This window comes from Heterocephalus glaber, unplaced genomic scaffold (assembly GCF_053883595.1).
Source record: "Heterocephalus glaber isolate CG9 unplaced genomic scaffold, H.glaber_assembly_v1.0 deba00000331, whole genome shotgun sequence".
Classification (NCBI taxonomy): domain Eukaryota; kingdom Metazoa; phylum Chordata; class Mammalia; order Rodentia; family Bathyergidae; genus Heterocephalus; species Heterocephalus glaber.
Genome location: NW_028258142.1, coordinates 31,476,264 through 31,503,544, shown reverse-complemented (window position 1 = coordinate 31,503,544; position 27,281 = coordinate 31,476,264). Strand labels below are relative to the sequence as shown.

Sequence of the window (27,281 nt, the reverse complement as noted above, 5' to 3'; positions counted from 1 at the left end):
GACTCGTAGGACTGTCCTGACCAGGTATGAGGAGGGGATAGGGAATCAGTTGGCACAGAGGGGACAGACGAATCACAGGGGGCAGAATCAGAGGGAGAGTGGGGTCTTCTTCAGGCCCTTCCCTGTGAGCCCGATAAGGGGGTGGGTGAGGACAGAAGTCATCCTCATCCCACAGGGCCTGAAAAACCTTACACTTTGGAAGGGGCTTGGTGACAAGAACTATTGATTGTCCTCATCTGTTGTGAATCTTATCTTCCACAAACCTCCTGTGTCTCAATCCTGGGCAATCAAGAGAAGGAGGAGAGTCCTCTATGAGGTCCATCCATACATCAATATAGGGAAACTGGTCAAGATGAAGAGGCCCTCCCTTCCCTGTGACCCTGTCCCAAACCTGTTGGGTAGTCCAAATATCAAAACTTCCCACATCTGGCCATCTCACCCCGAATGATGGCCACTCTAGTTGACATAGGGCCCAGAGTCTTCCTTTTGAGAATTTGATGCCATATTCATCTGCTTTCTGTGGGTTATACATTTGTGAGAAATGTTGTAAAATACACTTAAGGGGGGTTGATGGGGTAGACAATCCAGATCCCATGGCTCACTGTAGAACAAAACTGAAAGCAAAAGGCACACAGAGTAAGCTGACAGACAACAGACAACAGATACACAGAAATTTAGACAGACTATATCTCTGGGTGCCGAAGGGGTAAACTGACCATACCAGAAGGCTTCCCACTGTTGCAATGAGGCCCTGGGTGGGGGAATTACTGTAGCATCCAACTTCCCTTTCACCCTCTTTTGGATCCACTGACTGATGACTGAGAATCATAAGATTCTTACCTGACATCCAGAGGTTTTCCAGAAAAACTCCCCTCAGTATGGCTGGAATGATCTGAATACTCTGCTCAAGACCCAAGCCCCCAGGGCCCTGATCAAATGGTCAGAGTGGCCTCCCTGGGGCTCTCTTGGGCCACAGCAGCCTGAGACAGGGGCTACCCACCAGACAGAAGTCACCAAGTGATGGTGATCTTCCTGGGGCCTCCAGAATTGTTGTGCCAAGTGAGCTGGTTGATCACCAAACACTGGGAAAAATGACAAAGTTAAAACTGAAAGGAGTTTATTCAAGTGCGTGGACTCCACTCCCTAAGTGAAGTGAAGCCCTGAGTCCAGGAACAGCAGTTTTTATAGGGTGTTATAACAGCATAGCTTTTATAGGTGTTATTTGAAGAAGAGACATTCAAGGGGAGGTTAACATGTTTTTGACTGGTTGCAAAAATATTTTTCACAACTCAGCTATCTTATCTTGCTGCCTTGTCAGGTTAGGATGTTTTGTGGTTAAAAGGAGGCACCAGGCACCAACCATTTCCAAGAAGCAATGAAGCAAGTTTACAGAAGCAGAACAAGCAGTTACAAAAACATCTACATTATAAGGGGAGGGGTATGGGGGGAGTTCGTCTACAGGCCAAGATGGCATTTCTTGGGTTCATCTTGGTCTCACACATATTGCTGTCTACATTCAATAACTCAAAAAATATTTTATTGGTTATAAATAATGTCAGTTATTACAATCTGGTTTTTAAAGGTTAATAAAAAATTGTCAAGGTAATTAAATAGAGACTTTTAGGTTTGGGGAGATGGCTGGATGGGACTCCTCTTGATTGATAAAGAAGCAGCTGCCCAGAAAACAGTTTTTCTGGTCTTTGCTCACTAATGGGAGCCTCAGTGATTTTCATAGCCTTATGGGAAGACACGCCCCCAATAATATTGCTTGAATATGTTACTATAAAACATTTGCATTGGTTATCATCAAAGGGTTAAGTTCTAAATAAGTTATTGTAATATGTTTATATCAGACATCTTCAAAACATAAAATTTTCAGTGGGAAAACCAAGGTGTTATTAAAAAGATACTTTTGGTACCAAACTACACTACAGGACATAAGGTTTCATATAATTGTAATAATTATTATTGCTACTTTTCTGGTGTACAAAATGTATTCATGTCTTCTACTATGCAGGTCTTCCAACATATTGTTTATGGTAATAACCTCCTTTTGATCCAGGTATTTGCCCTTCTCTTATGCTCCAGCTACTCATGATAACAGGTACATTTATAGGCCCATACCTTTTCCTTAGATGGCACTCTATCAAAAGGCAATAACTTAAGTAAGCGTTTCCTGTTTTTATGTGTTTTTTGGAAGGGAGTGAGTGTGTTTAACAATGGCTATTTTATACTAAGATACATATCTAAGTGTGTTACAAAGATAATGTCATCATGATTGTCATGCTAAAGTATTATGTGTGACACCTGATTTAAAGATTTTTCTGTTACTATTCCACAGGAATTCAACTACTAGAACAACCATGATTGATAAAAAATAACAGTCATCTAACTATATTTTAAATTCCAAAATGCTTGCTATCCAGCTAAAATTATAATAGTTAAATTCATTACTTCTTTTGCAATCTAATGTTATTGATCTTCTCTTCTGGGTGTTCAACCACTAAAGTCCAGAGACCAGCACTAAAAAGGTATCTGGGCTAAGAAGACAGCCAATATTTTGGCCCTGGGCCTCCAAGGTCAACAAAGATCCAGGAAATGAAGGAACCTTTTCTATATTTTTTGGTAAGTCACTTAACCTCCTGAGCAGGGAGATTGTTGGGCACCAAAACAACAACTGCAGTTTGCCAAAGGAATATCACCTGGAGGAGAAAAATCTCCCATGCTTTCACAGAAAGCAACATGATCAAGCAAGACTATGACACATCCTGATGGTTGACAGTGACAGGAGCTGAGAGGTTCTATACATGGTTCCAAGATATTGCCTGAGGAGACCTTATTGACCTTGATAGTTAGCAAGAGATTTATTTTATTTTTTTTGGTACTGGGGATCAAACTTAGGACCTTGCACTTGCGAGGCAGGTGGTGGCACCACCAAACTAAATCCCCGAGGTTATTTTTATTTAATATAGGTCTCACTGAAACTTGGTCTTAAACACCCAGTAGAAAAGTATAACTAAATATATGTAAAGTCAAGAACATAGTTATATAGCTAGACTTTAAAAAGAGGCTCCAATTGCTGACCCCTTCTGACAGTTTCCAGATACACCGGTAGCTAACAACTGTTATGGGTCATTAGATGAAATTTATATGAACTCAAGAACAGTTTTTAAAATATTTTGGCTCAAATTGTGTTTTGAAATTATCAAGTTTTTAGTCCTTTTACAGCTACATTTAAAATTATGACAAAATATCAGACTTATAGATAATCTCCATTAGTGGAGGGTCTACAGGTCAACAAGTTACATTCACTATTTTGATCCCTTAAAAACAGTTTCTAAACATGGCTCTTTTCCAAAATCACCCTTTTATTTTAGTGCTTATATGTTGACTATACATGCTCTAATTTCTTTAAAAATTTTGTTTAATCTTAGCTATAGGCTGCAAAGCTCAAAGTGATCATACAGATAATATCAACAAATGTGCTAGACATTTTTCTTTAACGAAATCCACCAGATTGACCTTAAAAAGTGAGTTTATGATTACTAAATCACCACATGATTTTTATTTAAGTCCTGTTAAATTAGCTCCCTAGAAGGGGCCCCTAACTGTGGTCTTCCCTACATTGACCCTTTTCAGCTCAAAGCGGTTAGATGAAACCTGCACTCCTTCTCCCCTAATTGCAGTTGGAGACAGCCCTTTCAAAAAGAGCTATTATAGATAACCAAGCCAGTGAAACACATTATAGGTCCTTATAACCCATACAGTCAAGCCATTGTTGGGTGTACTCACTTTTCCTTAAAAACACATCTGCATAAACAAGAAAGGGGGAGTACAGCTACCTCTACAAGCTCAATTAGATTTTGTCACCTTCTCTAGTTGCCTTCATTTAAAAAATTTTTAAATCCATTCATGGAAAGTAAATATCCCCCATCAAAATTCCATTGATACTAAGATAAATCTACAGACATATCCTAGACACAAATGTTTTCAAAGGATGTCCTAACTAAAATGTAATATGGCTCAATGCAATTGATAACACAGGGGCCAGAGTTTGCTTGTGTTTCTATGGAGGACAAACTCAGACCAGCCTTTGGCTCATCCCTTTCCTTGGGAAACTCTTGCTTTGGTACCTATTTTTACCAATCAGTCCAACATTTTGAGGGGCCAGTCTGATGCTCATATCTCTCCTACATCTACCACTTATAATTAGAATGGGCTTCCCTCTCTGTCTCAGCCTATCTTTCCTCTGTCTCTCACTTCAGGTAATTGAAAAGACAGCCATTGTCCATAATCCATCAGGCACTAATTGAGATGAGTTGGTGCTAATAGTTTCAATCTTACCTCAACAGATAATCTTCATAACCTTTCATGCCCTCTCTCCTTTGGCCATAATGTCACTTGTTATGTTCCCCTCTCAAGTATGCTTCTTGAAAAGACTGTTGCACCCATGAAGTAAATGAAACAGTTATACAAAATATAATTTTACAGGATTGATCTCATACAAAGTACAATGTTACTGGCCATCTTCTGGCATTGGTACTACATATGTCATCAAAATACTTCCAAAGAGATCTTTGGCAATTGGCTGCCAGTTTACAAGTCATCAGTCTCTCTAGTTGTAGCTTAAGGACAGGAGTCATACAAGGGCCAATAAGATTTGGACACATGCTTGTGTGCAAAAAACCCTTATGTCCTCCTAGTTGGACAGCTCAATATTACTCTAGAAGAAGACTCTTTTCATGTCAGTTGCAAAAATTGTATTCTCACTGCCTGCCTTACTAACATTAACAAGGATAAAAATGTGCTAATATTATATAGGCCATCCTTTGTCATGATACCCACTAATGTTTCTGGCCCTTAGTATCGTGATCATGGACTGCAAGTACTGGAAGAAATACACAGACAGCTCATTCACCCCTGTTGGATGGTAGGACTTATTATCCAAGGAATTATGTCTCTAGTTACTCTGCTTGCCACCACTGTGGTTGCATCTGTGGCCTTAGCACAAAATGTACAGAAAGTGCAGTTTGTCAATCATTTAGCAAAAAATACCTCTTATGCCCTTGAGACCCAAGAAAATGTTGATGTTAAATTGGAAGTGCAGCTTAATCCCTTAGAAGCTACAGTGCTAGAGATTGACAATCAAGTTAAAGCCTTACAATATTGTCAAGGATTGCAGTGTCATGCTGAATACCCTCACGTTTGCATCACTGCTCTTCCTTACAATGAATCACAGTGAGACTGGAAAAATGTTATTGCACATTTAATAGGTATGTTTCATCATACCAATCTCAGCCTAGATCTCCAAAAGCTTCATCAACAGATCTTGTCCATTCAGCATGCCCGAGTTAGTTCTGTCACCCCCGAGGACATGGCAATATCAATTCTTGATTTGTTGAATGGATTCAATCCTTTTAACCTGGCCAAACATAGAATTGCTATGATCCTGGGTATTCTGATTTTCCTGTTGCTACTAATGATTTGTTTACTAGTCCTCTGCAGTGTCTTCCTAGGACAACTCACCAAACTTGCCTTGAGACAACATCATCACAAGCTGCAGCTACAAAACAGAATGGGGGAGATGCTGGGAGCACTGCTCTGTAGATCACTATGGCCAGGCCTAATCTCCTTCTCCCATGGATGAGGCAGGGCCCTGTGGGAAGAGAACAGGCAACAAAAGGGTGTGGCAGAGCAAAGCATGGCCGAGAAGAATTATGTGTCTTCTTCCCTGTCCATTCCCCATAAAAACATCAAAGTATGATTTTCTGCAGACCTTAGCTACTCTCCTGGCTCCAGTCACAGACCAACCCCTTTTACCTCCTCCTGTACTTCCCTTATCTCTACCACTATAAATAAACGTGCTGCAGTTGCCCAGCAGAACTTTTCTCCTATCAGGAATAAGGCTCCACCTGGCCCCAGCTTTGTTTCTCTTTTTTCTTAATCCCTCACCATGATTCTCACTCCATAGACCCTTCAGTCACACAAGCCATGGCAATGTTCCTGCTTTAGGAAGAGCTCCAATTTTTGCCATTTGTTTTGGACATTGGTCTCCAGTTTCTTCAGCCTTTCAGTGTGAACTCACACTACAATTCTAGAGTGAGCTTCTAGGCCTTTGATTTTTCACTGGTGCTGTATCCTTGATCACTCTTATTCTGTGGCTTCCATCTTCTTGAATTGAGCAGCTACTGGATTTTTCAGCTCTCCAGTGAGCAGAAAACCATTGTGTACTCTTCTATCTCTGATACTGTAAGCCTACCTAATAAATCCCCTTGAATAATTATATCTTTATTTATTCTGATCCCTGAGAGAACTCTAATACAGACCCTAATGTTTCTTACTCTATGTGGCTTTGGTAAGTTTTTCAACCTGTTATTGTTACTCAACCAGACCTGCTTTGCTTACTATACACAGTATGTCAATCACTGACATGATGCGTTTTTCAAAAAAGAAGCTTATTCATGAAGTAGCTATGGTGGAAGCAGAGATGGGAGAACATTTTTTTTCTTGGTACCAGGGATAGAACTCAGGACCTTGCTCTTGCCAGGCAGGCGGCAGCACCACTGAGCTAAATCCCTGGCCCTGGAAGAACAATTCTTAAATCTACCTCCCAAGGATGACATTATGGGTATTTATGGGATAAAGAAGCAAAGTAATCTAAGGCATGGGAAGAGGTGTTTGGAAGTAAGGAAAAGGAGAGCAAACACTGATCTGTGCATTAATAATCAAACTTCATGGCTCTTTATCAGATATCTATTCAGGAAATGGTGGGGTTAATATGCCCTGGGAGTAGATATTTTGTTCCTCTCATGTCAGAAGGTCACCCACCAGACACTTGTACAGGCTCACATAAAGAGTAAGTGGTTTTAACTAGTTTGAACTCATCAAAAGCAGCCTCCAAGTTCCTGAAAAATAGCTTAGGTAACCATTACTATGGTGACCAATATGTCAGAGGAGTTATCTATAGCAAAGTTAGTGGGAGATTAAAATATTGCTTAGGTATGTGACATTTAAAATTGGTAATTTTTTCACTATTAGCAACTGAACCAAGAAAATGCTATGCTACATCCCAGACCTTTTCATTTCTTCATTTTGAGACAGGGTTTCACTAATGTTGCCCAGGATGGCACTGAACTTGTAGTACTCTGTGTCTCAGCTTCCCAAGTAGCTGGGATTATAGGTATGCACCACTGTGTCCAGCCTAAAATTGTTGATTTTAAGTCCGCTAAAAGCAAGTAACTAAAAGCAAATGAAATGGGTTAAGTCTAGTAGTTTATTAGATTTTCTCTTAGTTTCAATATGCCCTATGGTTTCCTCAGCTGTAAAATGGGCTTGAAATAATAGGGTTTCCCTCAAAAGATGTCATGAGGATTAAATGAGTAAACATATGAAAAGCAGTAAGATGGCAGTAGTCCTTGGTTGACCTTATCAAGTAGCTCCCCTTTATCCATGGGAGATGCGTTCTAAGATAACCAGTTTGCCTGAAATTGCAGATACTGCTCAACCCTGTATACACTATGTTTTTTTTCCGCCATGTACATACTGATGATAAAGTGTAACTTATAAATTATGCACAGCAATAACTAACAACAATAATGATTAAATAGAACAATTATAATAATATACTGTAATAAAATTTGTAAGAATATGGTCTTTCCAAATATCGTACTTTCATTTATTTTTACTAAAAAGAAGCACTTGTCAATGTAAAATAATAACTGTGCTTTAAAGGAAATAAGAAAATAGTTTACTGTATTCTGAGGTAAATATGAGTGACCAAGGGCTAGAAACACAGATTCAAGTTGCCCTAAAGAATGTTCTGAAGAAAAAGAAGCCATTATAACTTCTTGTGCAGACAGAGAACAAAGGTAACTGTAAATCAATACACTCGCCAGATATGGTGGTGCACACCTGTAGTCTCAGCACTCAGGAGGCTGAGATAGGAAGATCACCACAAGTTCAAGGTCAGACTGGGCTACATAGTGAGTTCAACCCCAGCCCAAACTACATAGTGAGACCCTGTCTTGAAACAAAACAAAACAAAAAAATAAATAAATAACTATTCCAGCGAATACTTTGTTGAAAGCACTACATAGGTGGGTTAAGGTAAAGTGAGGAAATTTTTGTCATTGGACTAATATGACATCTTACTGCATTCTTAGAAGAATGGTCAAGCTAAGGATATTAGCTTGTGACTAGTGAATCAAGTCTAACATTCATTCTGGAAAATTTACCTAATAGGAAGGAGAACGTTAGTTCAGATACAAAAAATCAGAAGAAATGGGTAGGCTTCTGAAGACCCAAAATAGCCTTTCGTCACAGGATTCCCAGTACCTCTCTGTTAGTTTTGAGATGAGGAAGTTGCCCATCTGGTGCTTGTTTGAAGAATTCCATTGTAATATAATTTCTTTAGGAATGCTTAATTTTATAACTTTATGGATTATCTTTAACATATTCAAATTGCCAGTATCACTACTTTTGTATTTGGGGACCATTATGAGGTAAAATAATGTACTTGTGAACACAAGTACTGTGATACTGTGGGAGTTGGTATAGTAACTAAGATGGCTATGTAGTGATTAATGAATGGGTAGCATATACAGTGTGAATACACTGGACAAAGGGCTGATTCATGTCCTAGGCAGGAAGGATGATATGATATTTTATCATGCTACTCAGAACAGCAAGCAATTTAAAAGTTATGAATTATTTATTTCTGTTATCTGATTTGATAGAAGTATTCTAAGACTGGATTGGAGTGATGGCTGTAAAGCTCTCTGAAACCAGTTAAAAATCACTGATGGTTGAATTTTATAGTATAGAATTATCTAAACATAGCTCTTAAACTTTAATCTAAAAGAATAAATTTCTCCAAAAATTTTACATTAAAACATTGGCGAGAGCTACTAGAAATAAAGTACTGCTTTATTTAGAAAGGAATATCCTATAGGAGGCTTTTTGAATACCCTATGGCAATGATGTAGTAAGTTATATGAACATGCAAGAGAAAGATGAGCACTTCAGAAACAGTGTTTTACTTTAACAGATGTGATCCAGTGAGTATGGATTGAAGATTAAACAAAGGTAGCTCTGGCTTTAGTTCATTTAGGGTTACCCAGAATCTTTTTTTTTCCCCCAGAATCTTTTGATACTTCTGTGTGCCTAATGACTCTCCAGGAATGGAAACTGGTCCACAGTCTTTCCAAATTTGTTTTTCACAAAAACTGGTATACCAGAAAACATGCTTTGATAAATGCAAAATACTTTGCTAAATCCCAGACAGATCACTGACCAGAGTTATCCAATAATTTCCTAATTTCTTCAAATTCATTTGATTAAGGATACCTCCAGATTTGTAGCTTGAGAGATATGTTAATTTTATCACAAGGGCAATTTATTGCTCTGTTGCTCTGACCAAAGTATGAGGTCATATTTGAATTTCAAACCCTACATCCAACATGCACAATTTTAAGCAAATATAGCTGGATTTAATTTCAAAATACAGTCTAAATTTGACTGTCTCACAGTGCCTCAGGTACCACCTTGTATTAATTCCTTTTTGCTATCAAAACACCTCAAAACTTGGTGGCTTAAAACCACAATAGGGGAAGGAAAGAGGAAATAAAAAGAAGATGTGTTATGTACATGTACCAATTCCCCATGATGAATGTAATCATTATGTACTGCAAACATGTACTAATAAAAATTTAAAATAAAGAAAAAATTAGAATTAAAAAAACCCACAAAAGCATGGATTGTCTGTCACAGTTTCTGTGAGTCAGGAGCTGGAGCAGTTTGGCAGAAGGGTTCCAGTTCAGAGTCTTTCAGCAAATTGCAGTCAAGATGTGGCCAAGGCTAGCGTCACCTGGATGCCTGTCTGAGGCTGGAGTTAAAGGATCTTTGTCCAAGGTTACTCAGTCACATAGCTGGAATGTACAATGCACAGTGAGCCTCTCCAGAGGGCTCCCTAAGAATCAATCCTATGCTTACCAGTGTCAGTGGCTGACAGCTTTCCCCTGAGGGAATAATCCAAGAGACTGAGACAGAAACTGGTGCATCTTATACGACCTAGACTTGGAAGTTACATCTTTTCACATTCCCATCACTGGGACAAAATACCTGATATATATCTTTAAAGGAGAAGAGCTTTATTTGGCTCACAATTTCCAGTGAGTTTAATCCATGGTTAGCTGGCTCCAAGGCATGATGGAAGGATATGGCAGAGGAAAGCTGCTCAACCCTTGGTAGCCAAAAAGCAGAGGAGGAACCAGGGACAAGAATAAACTCTTATAGGTCAGCTCCTAGTAACCTACTTCCTCCAACTACTGGATTAATCCAGTGATGAACATAGCATCCCCATGATCTAATCACATTCTGGAAGCCTCACATCTGAACGGATGACACTTTGGGGAACATTTTAGATCCAAACCATAACACTATTGGTCTTAATGTAATAAGGCATGAATACAAACGGAAAAGATGGTTAGGAGTCATCTTGTGCTGGCTCCTTCCCTATCACCTCCTATCTGGTTTATACCATCAGCTTCTTAACTGTTTCTCTCTCCCTGATGTTTATTTTCAACACAGCAGCCAGCAGCTTATTATATCATGCTGCTCACCTGCTGAAAGCCCTACAACAGCTTCCAATAGCCAAGGAAAAGTCAGACTTTGCCGTGGCTCCAAGGCCTTCCAACATGTGGCCCCTGCCACTTACTAATTTTCTTTCATTCTTCATTCACTTTGCTTCAGCACAAATACTACATACCTCAAATACACTAAGCAATCTTCTACCCCAGTGTCCCTGCATTGGCTCTTTCCTCTGCCGAAAGTTGTTTTCCAATAACTAGGTCATTCAGATCTCTTTTCCAAAGTCAGATAAGATTTTTCTGATCATCACAAATAAAATAAAATAAGACAAAATAGCATTCGTGTCATTTCCTTCTTTATAGTACTTAACAGTTATGGCCTATTTTCTTCCACTGGAATGTAAATTCCATAAGGGCAAGAGGCTTGTTTAGTTTTTGTTGAAGTCTTGTCATGAGTGACCCATGCCATTTACATAGACTGACATAGTTGTGTCTTCGCACAATGTCAGAATTTATTGACTCAATAAATTCACAAGCTACATCATTTTCATCAGCTTTACTTCATGGAGTACTTCTAACTTCAATTGGTAGTTGTGACCATGGCAATTGCAACTTCTTTATTCCATTTCTTTTTTTTTATCTTTTCAGTATAGGGGATTAAACTCAGGGCTTTGCACATGCTAGGCAAGAGCTCTGTCACCTCGCCACATCTACAGGCCCCATTCCAATCTTAATTACTAATATCCGTGATGCTCAAATTGCATATCACATTTCAAATGGTACTAATTCTGTTACAGAGAGGCTAAGAAAGGGTCAAGACGGCCACAGGATTGGAGAGAATACTAAGAGCAAGAGTAAAGAGTTGATACTGTACAAATGCAGAGTGACTACAGGTGGTCAGATAAGGTGTGAATGAACCCAGGTATAGAGCTATAAAGGTGAAAGAATCTGGATGGCTTTTGAAGTGGGCAGCATCAAAGGGTAAGGAAACCTGCACTGAGATGATTTCCAGAATCAGAGTCAGAAGTTTATCACCATGGTGACCTGCTGGGCAGAGGCTCTAACATGTGGTCTGTGATGAGGTGATGAGTTAGCGTTGCTATTGTTACTGGCCACTTAGGTGCATAGCTCAGATTCATTTGGTTCTCGCTGACCAAACCAAGGGAAGCCACACATTTTGGTAAAAAGGAAAAGGGGTTTATTTAAAGCTAGCTCTGAGGAGATGGGCCTATTTGCCTCAAATCGTCATTTCATTGTATACAGGTGGGCAAGGGTCTTGTACAGTAAGGAACAGAGGGGAGGGGGAGTACAGAGAGACAATGTAGGCCTCCAACTTGCTTTATCACTTCCTTTGTCCCATTTCTTGTGAAAAGGAAACTGGGCTCCCGGCCTCCTGGTGTATCTGTGTATTCTGTCACCTCTCTAGGGCTGAGGAGAAGGTGTTGGTTATGTGCTCAGCAAGAGCAAGTTTCGAGAAACTGCTTATCTATAAAAGAAAAAACTTCCATTTTGCAGTGCTGGTTACCCTGTGTTTCCAACCTTTTAGATGTCTCTGGTTAGGGGGTTGTATCATTCTTTGGTCTTTTTGATAAGCTCATGTGCCTGGTGTCCTTGATACGATCCAATAGGTCCAAGTGTCTATATGTCCCTGGTTCAATTCAGTAAGTTCACAGATGGTAATTTTTTATTAGCAAGAATGAGTTATTTTTCAGACTGTACCTTATAATTGTGCTGTGCAACTAGTGGTTGTTATTCTTGGTAAGTTTTATGTGTCCAACATCTGGTGGTTGTCTAACTGCACCCACAGATGGGAAGACATTTGGCCTTAGCATTTGCACTCAAAATGGAATAACTCAGGGTAAACTGCTGATTTATAAAATGGAGTAACTAAGAGCCCAGCCTGCTCTCTACAAGCCTCAAGGTCTACCATAGTGCCTGACATGTTAGAGACACTCATAAATACTCACTGAATGACTGAATATGTGAGTTTATGAAAAGTAGCTGTTAGTCCCAGTCCCGCTTGTGTAAGTGCCCTGTTGACACTGAATTATAAATATGAGCAAGAACAAAAGGGAAAAAGAGGAAATGTAAAATGGGTAGGTAGATATCAGAAAACTTAGTTACTAATAAGTGTGTAAGAAAGGGAAAGTCAGGGGGAAAACTATGATACAGAATAGACTATTCTGATTTGTAAGTTTATCACATCTAAAAAAAGAATAAGTTTATTTGAAAGAAGAAAATTCTGTATAATGAATTATACAAACTTTGAGAAACAGATGGTTTATCCATGAGTTAAAAGGAACATCAAGCAAGTTAAAAATAAAAAAGACCAAGAGAAGATACATTGATGTGTAAGCTACTATGGTGGAAATTTATTAGGGCAAGCCCTCCGCATGGGATGGATGTTCCGGGGGAGCACAGGATGGCTGGACAGGATCTCCTGGATCTTGTCCAGGCAACTCTGGTTTGCTGCTATCCCTGCTTCAAACTCTTGGTGCTTCTCTTCCTTCTCTGCCTCTCGGGCTTGCTGCTGGTGGGCTATTTGCATCTGAAGTTGCTTCCTGTACTCTTGGGCTAGACCACAGCATCTAGAGCATTAGAAATGTCAAATTGTAAAATTATAAAAGTAACCACGTGGATTTGTTTAGAACATTACAATTAAGATATAACTTGTGAAACCAAATTAAGATTTCCAGTAAAAATCAGGATGAGTTCTTGTATGTCTAAAAATTTTCACAATGAATTGTTTGGAAAGCCTGGTATGGTGGTACACATCGGTAATCCCAGCTCCTTATAAGGCTGAGGCAGAAGGATTTTAAATTTAAGGTCAGCCTGGGCAATTTAGTGAGATCCTGTTTTGAAATAAAAGTTGAAAATGGCTAGGGATATAACTCATCACTCCCTGGGTTCAATACCCAATACTGGAAAAAAAAATCAGGCAGAATGGCAAACAAATAATGGGTTTACACTGGCATGCCACTTTAGCTTCTCCTTTGTCCTCCCAGAGCTGGCCTGCCTATTATTTCCTGCTTAGGATCTACACAGGGGACCCCTGCAATGAGGTCTGGCACTGCTGAGGACTGGGTGGGTCATTCTGTTCAGTATTTACTACATAATTTTTTGCACATATAAGCCATACTTTTAATATATGACATACTTTAAAATTTATGATGTGGTTTTTATTGCAGTAAAAGACATATAACAACATTCACCACCTTAACTATTTCAAGTGTACAGTACAGTAATTAAGTGTATTCATATTGTTGTGAAAGAGATCTCCAAGACATTTTCATCTTGCAAATATAAAACTGCATAAACATTAAGCTCCAATTCCCCTTCCCCCTCTTCCCTCAGCCTCTGATAACTACATTCTACTTGGTAGAATCATACAGTATTTGTCTTTTTATGGGTGGCTTATTTCACTTAGCATAATATCCTCAAGGTTCATCTGTATTGCAGTATGTGATAAGATTTCCTTTCTTTTAAAACCTGCATAATATTCCATTGTACTGATAAGAAAAAAATTTTGAGATGTCTCAAACTTACAAGGGCCCAAGGATGGTGGAGAGGAGAGATAAGTTAAACAGTTAAAAGCTGTGGACCAAACCAACAAAAGAGTACTCTGACATTCCTGAGTGATAAAACCTTCAATCCCATCATGACCCCCTAAGTCACATCCAAGATCTGGTCCTTTTTCTGGCTAGCATCTATAATACCTCTATAACTGCTTTTATTTCAGAGATCCTTTGATCTCAAGAATTTTATATATGCTACATTTTGTTTAGGTTTTCATTTGTTGATAGATATCTGGGATACTTCCACCTCAATACTGTAAACAGTGCTACTGTGAATATGGATGTGCAAATATCTCTTTGAGACCCTGGTTTCAATTCTTTTGGAATCTCAGATGTGGGATTTCTGGATCTTGTGGCAGTTCTATTTTTAATTTTTTTAAAGGAAACTCTACACTGTTTTCCATAGAGGCTGTACCATTTCACAATTTATAAATCACATTTTTAATATTAGCTGTGGCATAAGAATTATATTTGGTTTTGTCCCCAGTTCCTGACACAGAGCTCCTAAGCCCTTGGAATTTCCCAAGGAACAGGAGTTTTCTTTTATTATTCCTAAGGGCACCTCAGTCTCTTCTAAAAGGGACTTGGGTGAAGCCCCTAGAAAACCTTAGAATGGGCCTGGTCACCAGAAAGACCAAACGATTAAAGAGTGGGAACTCTCAGCCCTATCTACTTTCTTGAGAAGGAGAGGATGGGGATTGGTGACTGAGCTCTATAAAAACTCTTGAGCAATGATGTTGAGAGAGCTTCGTGGATTGTGAGCATATTAAGGTGCTGGAAGGTTGTAGGCCTAGAGAGGGAATGGCAAGCCCTATGTATCTCTTCCATTTGGCTCTTACTCAGCTGTATCCTTTATGATGAGCAGGTAAACATAAGTAAAATGTGTTTCTGAGTTTTGTAAGCAGTTCCAGCAAACTATTGAAATTGAAGATAAGTTTATGGGAACCCTTGATTTATAGCAAGTTGGTCAGAAGTAGACTGGAACTTGTGATGGGTGTCTGAATTGGGGATAGTCTAATGGGGTTGAGCTCTTAGCCTGTGGGGTTTGTGCTAACTCAGGGTAATGAGTGTCAAAATTGAACTGAGCTGTTGGATACCCAACTGGTGTCTGGACAATCAAGACACTTTGTTGTTGGTGTCAGAAAGTACTCCATCAGCATTTATAAGGAATAAAGATAATGGTTTGGGTATCCCTCTGTGGCAGATTCTATTTTTCAAGCAGGCCATAGTCTCATCTCCCTTTCCATTTGATTTTCTGCAGTATGAATCTTCACTCCTTGGTTAAGAGGTAGAGCTTCTCTCTTCATCCCCTTGAATCTGGACAGGCCTTGGCACTGCTTTATAACCAATGGAATATGGCATTGGCATATGGCAGAAGTGAAGCTATGCCACCTCTAGGTGTACCCTTCAACTGGCCTTGCAATTTTCTCTTCTGTCTCATAGAATATTTGCTTCTGGAATGTTCTCTCTCAGAACAAGCCACCATACTTTAAATTCAAACCAGATGGAGAGGGCACCACATGTAGGTGAGGTGTTCCAGTTGATAATAGCAGATGGGATCCCTGATTACAATACAGTTAGCATAAGTTGCCAGCTATACAAGTAGGTATCTTAGGTGTCCAAGCTTTCAGATTATATATGTATATATAATATATAGAATATGTAGAATATATAATTATAGAATATAAATTTATATTATACTATATACTATACTATATAATATAATATATATATATCTTAGTTCACAAACTTAATTTGTTTTATAATTTGGAGTAAGATGTCTGTGGTTGTGTTTGTCACCCAATGTGGAATTTGTGAATGGAAGCAAAATTTTGTTGAATGCTTTTGAGAGCTGAATTGTTTGTGAACAGAAGCATTTGTGAATAAAGATATTACTATATGTATATATAGCCTCAGTTAACATCTGATTTTAACTGCATGAAATACTCCAAGCAAAAAACACCCAGCTGAGCTTTGTCAACCTTCAGAATCATAAGAGATAATCATAAATTGACTTAAACCACAAATTTTGGGGTGTTTTGTAAAATAGCAATTGGTAACCATGATACTTTAAGGCCATGCTTTTTACTTATCTCCCAGTTGACTCAGAAGTTGGGTGAGGAAGAAAGATTTTTTTTTTTTAGTATCCCTCAAATCTCCAAAAATAGGTTTTTCAAAAATGAGAAAGAAAGATCTCCAGAGTAGACAGTAGCAGGAAATCTGCAGGGTAGGCCAGATACTGTTTATAGCAAACTAGCAATAGGCTTAGGCACAGAAATCACACTCTTCTAGAAAAAAAAACCTTATTTCTCTGCACAAAGTGTGAGTGAGTCAAGGGACTGGTCTCATGGACAGGTCCTATCAATTATGTGAGCCAGTTCACTTTCTTACATTGCACTGGCCACCTGAATTCCCATGGGAAAGTACTACTATGGTCTGAGAAAAGCTGGAAGGAGGCATCTGCTCATCTCTTCCACCTAGGCCTGATTGTGGTGGTCATAAGGAAACTAGTTATGAGCACAGAGGTTTGTCAGAGGAGGGTAGTGGTATGTCCCAAAGCACTTACAATATTTTAGCATTTTAGGGCCAAAAAGTCTACTGGGGATATTTGCATGGAATCCCGTCTCTATAAACCATTTCTGCTAATATAGCTAATTGGGTCACTCTGTATTTTAGAATTTATTTCATTGGGAAAAATCTTGTTATTTCATCAGGATTTAAGACTGGTGCTTATTAAGGCTTGGATAAGTGTTCTCCAAGGCCCATGTGTTAAAGGCTTGGTCCCCAGTCCATGGTGATATTGGGTGGGACCTTTAAGAGCTGAAGCCTAGGAAGTCTTCCAGTGATTGATAGTGTGCCCTTGAAAGGGATACTGGCACCCAAGCCCTTGCCTCTTCTTCTCTTTTGTGCCCCAGCCAGGAGGTAAGTAGCTTTATGCTGTACCATGTGCTCCCTTCCATGATGTGCTATCTTCGAACAGCCCCAAAAGCAGCAGGGCCAACTGACCATGGCTTGATACCTCCAAAACAGAGTCAAAACAGACCTTTTCTCCTGATAAGTACATGATTTCAGGTATTTATTATAGTAACAGAAAGCTGACTAACATAGTAGCTTAAGTAATTTAAGAGTGTTGTTTCAAATTTATTTTTTAAGATGTTCATATAGTCTTGAGCAGGGCATGGTGGCACATGTCTATACTCCCAGCACTCAGGAGAATAAGGCAAAGGGATCACTGTGAGTTCAAAGCCAGCTTGGACTACATAATGAGATCAAGGCCAGCCTGAACTACATAGGGAGGCCCTGTCCCAAAAATACAAAACAAAAATGTTCATACAGGCTAATAACTAATGTATATAATCAGAATATACATAATGGCAACGGAATTTAATTTTACCAACATGATTGATGCCTAATTTTACATAAAATGTTGTAAACTGCTTAGAGCTTCTATCAGAACAAGTATAAGACTAATAAAAAATAATTTCAATGATGCATTAATTATGGTACATTGTTCTCTATGTTAAAAATCTGGTTGTGGGGGTAAAAATGATAAATAAAACCTAGTTGTACCTTGCAAAATTCTCCTTCTCTTCACGATTAAGTTCTTTAAGATCTTCATTTATTCGTTCCTGTTCCATAGCACATTCTTCCTGTTCTTTGGCTTTTCGTTGTACTGAGAAAGGCAACAGAAATTATCTGGTAAATGACTTTTTCAGACAAGACCTGCTCACATCTTTCTGGGCACCAAAGTTATACTGTTTTTAGGAAGGTGGAACTTGAAATCACTGAGCTGGACCTTCGATCAAGAAGGAAGAAGCAGTTCTCTCCAGAGACTAAGGAATATGCTCAGGATCATATATGCATGATCCACACTGACTTCCTCTTGACCAATTTTTCTTATTAATAAGAGAGATTATAAAATAAATATTTTGTAAAGATGAAGCTCTTATCAACTGATAAGAAAAATTTAGGCACTTCAATAGAAATAGGAGAAAGGAAACAAAGGGCATTCACAAAGGAATAAATGGCAACCAACCATGTTCCTAATCTGTGAGGGAAAATTATATACATAGTAGAAATACTCAAAGTTGTGAATAGAGAATTCCTGGGTGGTGGAATTATGTATGATTTTCTTTGTTTATAAATGATACAAAATATTCAAATTTTTCATATTTTCAGAATAATTTCAAGTTATCATTGATGAATACAAATTTTTTTTAGTTTGTAAGCTCTCCACATTTTCTGAAAATTTCATCTAATACTAGTTTAATAATTTCTGACTGCTGTGATAATTCCTGGAGTGAAGAATTAATCAATAGAACCAAGAGTAGTTTTCTTTTACAAAGAACACTTGTATGAGATGTAATGTTACCCTAAAAGTAAATGTGTCTATATACTGCATCTCGTGCAAGTGACAGAAATCTGAAGGTAGCAGTTAACCCTCTCAACAAACATTACTCCATGACCAAGCTGAGGCTGAGGGAATAGTAGTGCCGCATCACAACATGTCACTTGGTAGCATGATGCAACCAGGTCCAGTGAGTTCCATGAGACAAGGCCACCTCTGCACAGATGTAACTCTCAGAAACTCTAAAACAAAGCTCATCCTTGTAAGAATAACTTAAGCTTCCTTTATTAAAGAAACACTTAGTAACTCATATGGGCTGGATTCACATATTAAAAAAGGAGAATTCCTCAAATTTTGAGAATGTTCTCTGGATGGAAACTTCCTGGTCAGCCAGTCAGCTGAGATGTGAGCAAGGCACAGTGAAAGCCCTGGAAAGAGGATTCATTTTGAATGGAGGAACACTAATATTTGAGCTGACCTTGAAGGATGTCTAGGATTTCTCAAGATCAAGAACATCCATATGAAGAAAAAGCTGACTAAACAAAGATATGGAGACAGGGAAATAAATACCACTAGAAAGAAAAAAGGGAAGATAAAAAGGAGGAGGGAAAGATGTCCCTGTGTCTGTCTCCTGTTCTTTATAATCACCAAGGTACACAGAATTCAAATGACATATTTTTTCCTTTAACTTTGAGACTACCTCGGCACTGCTCAGAATCTGCTGGAATATGAAATTCTTCATATCCACTTAGATAAAGTTTTCATAGGAAAGGATCTTACTTTAATTATTTTTTGCATCACTTCCGATATATCATACATACCTACTTAAATATTTTTTTTGAATGAAGAACTAATTTTTATTCCCAGAACCATTCAAAATGTACATTCATTCTATACCAGTAACATCTAAAGTCTTAACTAGTTCTAGTTACCACTCATAAGACTAAATCTGGGAACTTCATTTTTATCAGATATGGGTGAAACTCAATGTATGGTTCATCCCGAGGAAAATTGCCTTTCAACTATAAATGTGTGAAATCATGAAATTTATATCCTTCTGAAGTACCATTTTAGAACAGGCACCAGACAGACATTTGTTTTTCAAAATGAAAAAAAAAATCCAATAAGATAATTGTAACAAGTATCAAAATCTAACAAGTTCAAAATTCAACAAGGAAAACAACTTTAATTCTTAAGTCTTGAAAATCTCGTATCTATGTCCCATCTCCTAAAGACACTAAAGCAGAGGCTAGTTCTCCATGGCCCTAAACTGCTACCTGCTTCTAGGTCTTTGAACTTTCATGAGTTGGAATCAGTTGCCTGTTGCTTTTCCAGATTAGCATCACAGACTAGTGGCTCTACTGGCCTGGAATCTCCAGCTGCACCAATCCTAGGAGACCTGTTACATTTTTCCCTAGTGGATTCTGCAGTGGTCTCACCCATGTGGAAATTACCTGCCTGGAACTTGTAGCTCTCTGAGATATATTTTGTAATCCATGGCTCTAGAGCTCTTACACTCAGTACTGCATTAGAATGATGAGGATTCTACCAATGGTCACTACTTGTACCCCATGGCATGAAAGCTTCAACTATGCAGTACTTGGATTCCCCTGAGCCATTACTAAGGTGGCTGCAGAGTATTGTGCCATAATTCAATGAGCACAGATTTGAACTCACTCTGAAGAGTGTGACCTAAGTTTTGGCAGGTACACTGGGCCATTCTCTTGAAACTGTTCTACCATCAGGATTCTGGCACTTTGTACTTATTATGGGCTTGGCAGCCTCAGATATCTCTGAAATGCCTTGAGTGGTCATTATTCCATTGTCTTCATGAATAGTTCCTAGCTTTCTTCTACCCATATTAATCTCTTTATCAAATTGTTGTTTTTCTGCACTCTTAATTTTCTCTTTTAAGAAACTTTTAGGTTGAAAATTTTCAAGTCTTTACATTCCACTTCTTTTCTAAACTATAAATTACATGATTAAATCATGTATTTCTTCACACACTTTACTATTACTAGTGAAGAAAAACCATACAGCAATCTGAACACTTTCATGCTGAGAGTTTTCTTTTACCAAATATCTTACTTCATCAGTGCTCAGTTTTTTCTTCCACAAAATCAGGGGAGATAGAAGTGATTTATCAAATATTTTGTCCCTTGTTAACAAAGATAGTCTTTCTTCCATTTTTCAGTACCTTATTTCTCGTTTTTGTTTGAGACTCACAAGAATAGTCTTAGCTATCATAAGCACTTTACTGACTTCTAGGAATAAGGGGACTTCTCCATTCCTCTTCTCCTTCTTTTGAGTTCTTGATAGAACTGATTTTAATTCTGTTCACAACAAATGATTTTTTCCAACACTCACTTCGAAACTGTTCCAGCCTCTACAAACTTCCCAGTTCTAAAGCTGCTTCCATATTGCCAGGTACTTATTCTAGTATCACCCCTCTTTACTGGTACAGTTTCTGAGTTTATCCATTTGTCCTGCTCACTTTGTTTTCTCCACCAGGACTTTCATTACTTTGATTTCTAATCCTTATGGATCTACTCCTTCAGAGAAGCATCTTCTGTCCATTATTTGTCCAACATGGTATGTAGGAGGTTTTATGACTGTTTGTGTGGAAAAGATAGTTATATTTTGTTTCCCTCCACAACACCAAGCAAAGTGTTTAGTACCCATCAGAATCTTAGTAAAGAAGTTTTAGGTTTGCAGCCTGCCTTCCACTGGTACAAAGCACATCAGATATGCATTTCTACATGGAATGTACAATTAATCAACATATGTCCAATGTGGGCCATGCAAAAACACATAGTCACAGTAAAAAGCTTGTTCACAGTTTGCAGCCATGAAACAGACCCCTACTTAAATATTTTGATTGTTACTTAAACCAAAGTAAGGGCTAGGGATTTAGCTCAGTGGTTGCGCCGCCTGTTTTGCAAGTGCAAGTTTCGATCCCCGGTATCAAAAAAAAAAAAAAGATTCAAACTTAAACCAAAGTAAGGATAAACAATAAAATAATGCTAATTCAGTTCCTTACGCTTTTCTTGAACTTGGAGTTTTCTTGTACACATGACTTCATTCATGAGTTGTTTCCTTGCCTCTTTTTCAAGTCTCAGCTCCTTGTCTTTCTCAGCCCACTTCTTTTGCTTTTCTTCCTCTAATATTCTGTCTAATTCTTTCTCCTGAGCTTTTTCTTCTTCGCGTCGCTGTACCAAATACTTAAGATATATCTTCTGTTCTCTTACCATTTCTTCCTACATAACATAGAAATTTAGAATTTTTAGGTGTGATAATGATGCTAAGGATAACTTTAAAAATAAAGCTACAATCCCAGTCTTTTAGATCCATACAACTAAAATATGTGTATCTGAACTACCATGTCTGGGGTTTACTTTAAAATGGTGATGGGTATAGATGAAACCAGAAGGGCTGGGTAGGGTGGTGCATGCATATAATCCCAGCACCCGAGAGGCTGAGGCAGGAAGATCACTACGAGTTCATTGCCAGCTTGAACTACACAGTGAGACCCTGTCTCAAAAAAAAAAAAAAAGAAAGAAAAAAAGAAAAAAAAGGGCTATTAGTTGATGATTTTTGAATCTAGGTGATGGATACATGGGAATTTATTATACTATTTTTTGTATCTGTTTGAAATTTTCCACAATGCTTTTATGAATAAATTAATTAAAATACTTACCCAAAGTGTTTCTCTAAGAAGTTGCCAAATCATTTTCAATGCTTTTATAAAGGTTATTTTCATTTAGGTTGATGAAACCTGATAAAATAAGTCACTACAACTATTTCAGCACTGTCTTTCTGAGTGGTAATCACCTAACTGTGTAATGATTACATTCTAGAATAACCTAGGGAAACTTTAATAAGTACTGGGGAGGACCGAGGGTGTAGCTTAGCTTTAGAGCACTTATTTAGTATGCACAAAGCCTTAGGCTTCATCCCAATCACTTAGAGGAGGAAAAAAAAAATCATTGAGACCTGAGTCTCATCCCCAGAGCCTTCAACTTAATGGATAACTTTCAAGTTTCCCAGGTAAGTACAATGTGCAGATGAGGTCAAAATTTTCTGACTTATAATGCTGTTATTTTTAGTTGACTAGTGCCAAGTAGCAGCAATGATCTGATAACATGAATTTATCTGTTTTGGGGTTTTTTTTTACAGTACTGGGGATTGAATTCAGGGGCTAATGCATGCCAGGCAACTGTTCTTGCAGTGAGCTACAACCTCAGCCCTTTTTATTTAGAGACAAGGTCTTACTAAGTTTTCTAAGTTGGGCTCATATTTGTGATCCTCCTGCCTTGTGCTCCTGAAATTATAAGTATGCATCACTGAGCCTTCCATGAGTTCATCTAAATAACAAAAGACAACCAACTAAAAAATGGACAAAGGACTTCAAGACTTCAGACAGAGTTCTCCAAGGAAGATATATAAATAGCCAAACAGCATAGAAAAGGAGGTTCCACATCATTAGTTTTAGGGAAATGTAAATCAAAGCCATAATGAGGTACCACTTCAGATATATTAGGATGGGTAAAATAACAACAAATAGACAATAACAACTATTGATGAGCATGTGGAAAAATTGAAATCCTCATGCTCTGCTGATAAGAATGTAAAATGGTATTACCATTTTGGAAAATAGCCTGGCAATTACCAAAAAGTTTAAAAATAGTTACCTTATGACCGCATAATTCTATTCCAGGATATATGCCCATGAGAAATGAAAAAAATACATCTATGTAAAAAATGTAAATGAATGTTCACAGCAGCATTATTCATAATAAGTCAAAAGTGAAAACAACCCAAATGTCCATTGACTGGCATGGGTAAACAAAATGTGATATAGCCATACAATAGAATATTATAAAGCCAAATAAGGAATAAATAAAATGATACATGTTATGATATGGATAAACCTTGAAAGTATTATGATAAGTAAAGGAATCCAATGAAAAGGTGACATAACATATGATTTCATTTATAAGAAAATCCAGGACAGAGAAATCTATAGACAGAAAGTAGGTCAGTAGTTGCTTAGGACTAGGGTTTGGGGTAGTAAGCAGAAGGATCAAAATATTCTAAAATAGACTGTGGTGATGGCTGCACATTATCTATAAATACACTAAATTCCACTGAACTGTGCACTTTATATGAGTGAGCTGTATGTTATAGGAATCATATTTTAATAATTATATTCTCAAGTAAGAGAAAATGATTCAATTGAAAACAAAAATGCAATAAAAAAAATCAAACAAGCAAGACAATTAGTAAATGGTCAAGAGATATTTCACTGAAGACCATATACAGATGGCAGATAAGCACATAAAAGAAAATTTTTCAGCACCATTTGCCATTAGAGAAATGCAAACTAAAGCCATAATGAGATATCACTATACATCTACCAGAATAAAGACATCACTACACATCTTTCAAGATAAAGTAAAAATAGTTACAACATCAAATGCCAATTAGAATGTGGAGAAACTGGATTGCTCTTGCCCTGCTGGTGGGAAGCACAACTATCCTGGAAAACAATTTTAGTTTCCTTCCTTCCTTTCTTTTCCTTTCCTTCCTTCCTTCCTTCCTTCTTTCAGCTCTCTTCTCCTCCCTGTCTCCCTGCTTTCCTCCCTTCCTCTCTCCTTTCCTCCCTCCCCTGTCCCACTCTCTGTTGGAGATTAAATCCAGGGGCTTACAATGCAAACACTGTGCTTCACCACTGAGTCATACCCCATGCCCCAGCCCTTTCAGTTTCTTTATAAAATTAAACATGCAAATACCACATGACCTACGGGCCAGGGATTTAGCTCAGTGGTGCCACCTGCCTCCCAAGTGCAAGGTCCTGAGTTCGAATTTGATCCCCGGTACCAAGAAAAAATACCACATGACCTAGCAATTATACTTCTGGGCACTTATCCCAAAAAATGAAAATTTGTGTCCACACAAAAACCTATAGTCAAATATTCACAGTAGTTTTACTCAGAATAGCCATAAACTGGAAACAACACAAATATCCTTCAACAGGTGAGTGGTTAAACAATTTGTAGTAAATTTATACTATGAGTCCTACTCAAGAATAAAAAGAAATAAACTGTGAATAGATATAATAGCTTGCATAAATCTCCAAGGTTATGTGGAATGAAAAATGTCAGTCCCCAAAGATTATATATTATATCCTTTATGTAACCTTCTTAGAATAAAATTATCAAAAATGGAAAAGGTGAGCTGGGAATCTAGCTCAGTAGTGCCACCGCCTGCCTCGCAAGCACAAGGTCCTGAGTTTGATCCCCAGTACCAAAAAAAAAAAAAGGAAAAGGCTATTGTCTGCAAGGATTAATTAAGGAGAGGGTGAGGCAAGAGGGTGATTACAAAAGGGCTACAAAAGTGATTACAAAAGTGAGAGATCCTTGTGGTGATAGAAATGTTCTATATTTTTACTGGATCAATGTCAATATTCCAACCTTGATATTGTACTGGAGTTTTGCAAGATATTAAGATTATTTCTTAAAACAGCATGTGAATCTACAATTGTCTGAAAAAAAAAGTTTCATTGAAAAACAAAGACTAAGGTAGAGCTCATTGGTATAGTGAGCTTTAGCATCTGGAGGCCCTGTGTACAAGATAAAAAAACTCCCCCAAAAACAAATAAAACAAAAAAGTCCAAAAACAAAAACAAAAAGCAAAGCACCTATAGGAAAACCACAAAACTTTTCAAAGTTCAGTACAAATTCCAAAGGTACAAGTAGCTAAATAAATGTAAAATGCCTTTCCCTAATCTCTTTACTTGATTCTAAGACTTTACATATTCTGTAAGTTTCAACTCAAATGCTCCTTTCTCAGTGATGTATTCCCCAAATTTCAGGAGTTCTCAAACTTCATGAGAGCATGAGAATCACCCAGGATTGCTTGTTTAAAACACAGATTCCTTGTTCCTGACAAGATTTAATTTGGAGAGTCTGATTCTGGAGCCTGTGGATTTGTTTCCAGTCTCCTTCAGGTGGCCCTGGTGCTGCTGGCTCATGGTACTCAGAGCAGCAGCATTATTCTTTAGGCCATGTTCCACAAGAGTGAGAACTCAACAGGAAATCCTGTCCAGTACTTAATACACACTAAATAAATGTCTTACTCTTTTTTGCTTCTTTTTATCTGCCTCTTCCTGTAAATCTTGAAGGGCCCTTTGCACAAGCTTCATGTTCAGATCCTGCTCTTCTCTGTATTCCTGCTGAATATATTCCATCTTCTCTTGTAAGGTCTTTTGCAAGACACTTCTAACTTCCTGTTTTGTCTTTTGTTTCTTTAGCTTTTCTTGTTCACGTTCAAGTTTAACATGTGCATTGTCCTTTTCCTAGGTTGAACAATAATAAAGATAATGCATCAATCAGTACAGTTAGATAAAACTAGTAAGTCAATGCACTTGCTATAAGAAATGAGACTACGGGATTTCTTGGAAATTACACACACATACACACACACACGCATGCATGCACACACACACCCCTAAATTCAGAGGTACTATAAGAAATAAAATGTCTTTTTATGGCAGAGTTGTCAATAAAGCTTCTGAAAATTGCTGCATCTATATGGGATTATAAGGTAATAAGTAGTTGTGAAGTTTGAAAATGTAAAAAAGTATAAAGAGAAATCACCTTTAATCCCAGCACTCATCACCCACCACTACTCCCAATACTCTGGTGTGCCAGTCTTCCAGCCTTTGTGCATCTGTGCACATCTGCACACCTGTGAGGTGTGAGTGAAAATACAGTAGATGTTTAAATTTTTAAAAATGTATTACAGTAAAAGACACATTGCCTTTAATCTTCCTCAGTATACTCCCCCTCATTTCCAACATTTATCCTATTGTTCTTACCACTTTCTGAAGCAGTTCTGGAAGTCCTTTTTCTAGAGCCTTTAATTGCACTGTCATGGCTGCTTCAGTGTCCTGAACCAATTCAAATATTACCTTTTATAGTCATTTTGACTTTGGGGAAGAGCAAGAAGTTGCACGGTGCCAGATCCAGTGAATACGATATCTGAGAACTCACCATGTTTTTATGAGCCTGCCTTGCCATTGGGTGGCACTGGACAGCAGCAGCACTCACCATATTTTTTGTCACCCTTCATAAAGACACTCATGAAACAAGATTTTCAGAACTGCTTCAGAAAGTGACAAGAATGATGGGTAAGTGTGTTCAAAGCAAGGAGTATTTTGTGGGGTATTAATGGCAATGTCTTTTACTGAAATAAAATTTCTAAAATTTAAACATTCACTCTACATTTTGATCATACCTCACAGATTTTTATACATTATTAAATAGCAATAAGAGTCAAAAAAATGGAAATGTACTCCCTGTAAATCTGCCCAGGCCCTTAGGCAAACTGTACAGTAACAAGCTTGTAAGTTGTACTCCACCCAAGAGGCCATCACCCCATCACCGGTGCAGAAAAATGCCCACCACCAGGCGTGCCTCCTCTTCTTTCAGTTGCTGCACTGCCTGCCTTTGCACCTGGATGCTGGTGACCTGGGCATTCAGCCCCAGGCGTGTGTCCTCCACCAGCTCCTTCTGTCTCCTTTCCTGTTGGGCTTCTCGCTTTTCTTTGGCTAAGCGGTCCTCCTCCCAGAGCCTTGCAAACATTTGGTCTTCTATCACATTTTGCCTCTTCTGTTCCTCATTAAATGCTATCTGTGCTTTCCGCTCCTCACACACCTTCCTTTGATGGATGCAAAACAACTCATTACGGAGCTCTTCACAGCGTTCCCTA

General features: G+C 38.2%; 1 protein-coding gene across 3 annotated transcripts in view; it reads right to left on the bottom strand.

Annotated features, from left to right (window-relative positions):
* Positions 1 to 10,294: 10,294 nt before the first annotated feature.
* The window catches only part of Cfap53 (cilia and flagella associated protein 53), a 53,442-nt gene continuing 36,455 nt past the window's right edge, over positions 10,295 to 27,281 (bottom strand). For 2 of the 3 annotated variants that reach the window (XM_021236620.2, XM_004855132.3), the window contains 5 exons: positions 26,975 to 27,278; positions 25,648 to 25,866; positions 21,550 to 21,766; positions 17,732 to 17,834; positions 10,373 to 13,174 (listed from right to left, as the gene is read on the bottom strand). In XM_021236620.2, the coding sequence (XP_021092279.2) occupies positions 12,946 to 13,174; positions 17,732 to 17,834; positions 21,550 to 21,766; positions 25,648 to 25,866; positions 26,975 to 27,278 (1,072 nt within the window). In that variant the 3' untranslated portion in view covers positions 10,373 to 12,945. Of the gene's footprint in view, positions 13,175 to 17,731; positions 17,835 to 21,549; positions 21,767 to 25,647; positions 25,867 to 26,974; positions 27,279 to 27,281 lie in introns of all 3 variants that reach the window. The other variant, XM_021236621.2, reaches the window with a different exon arrangement.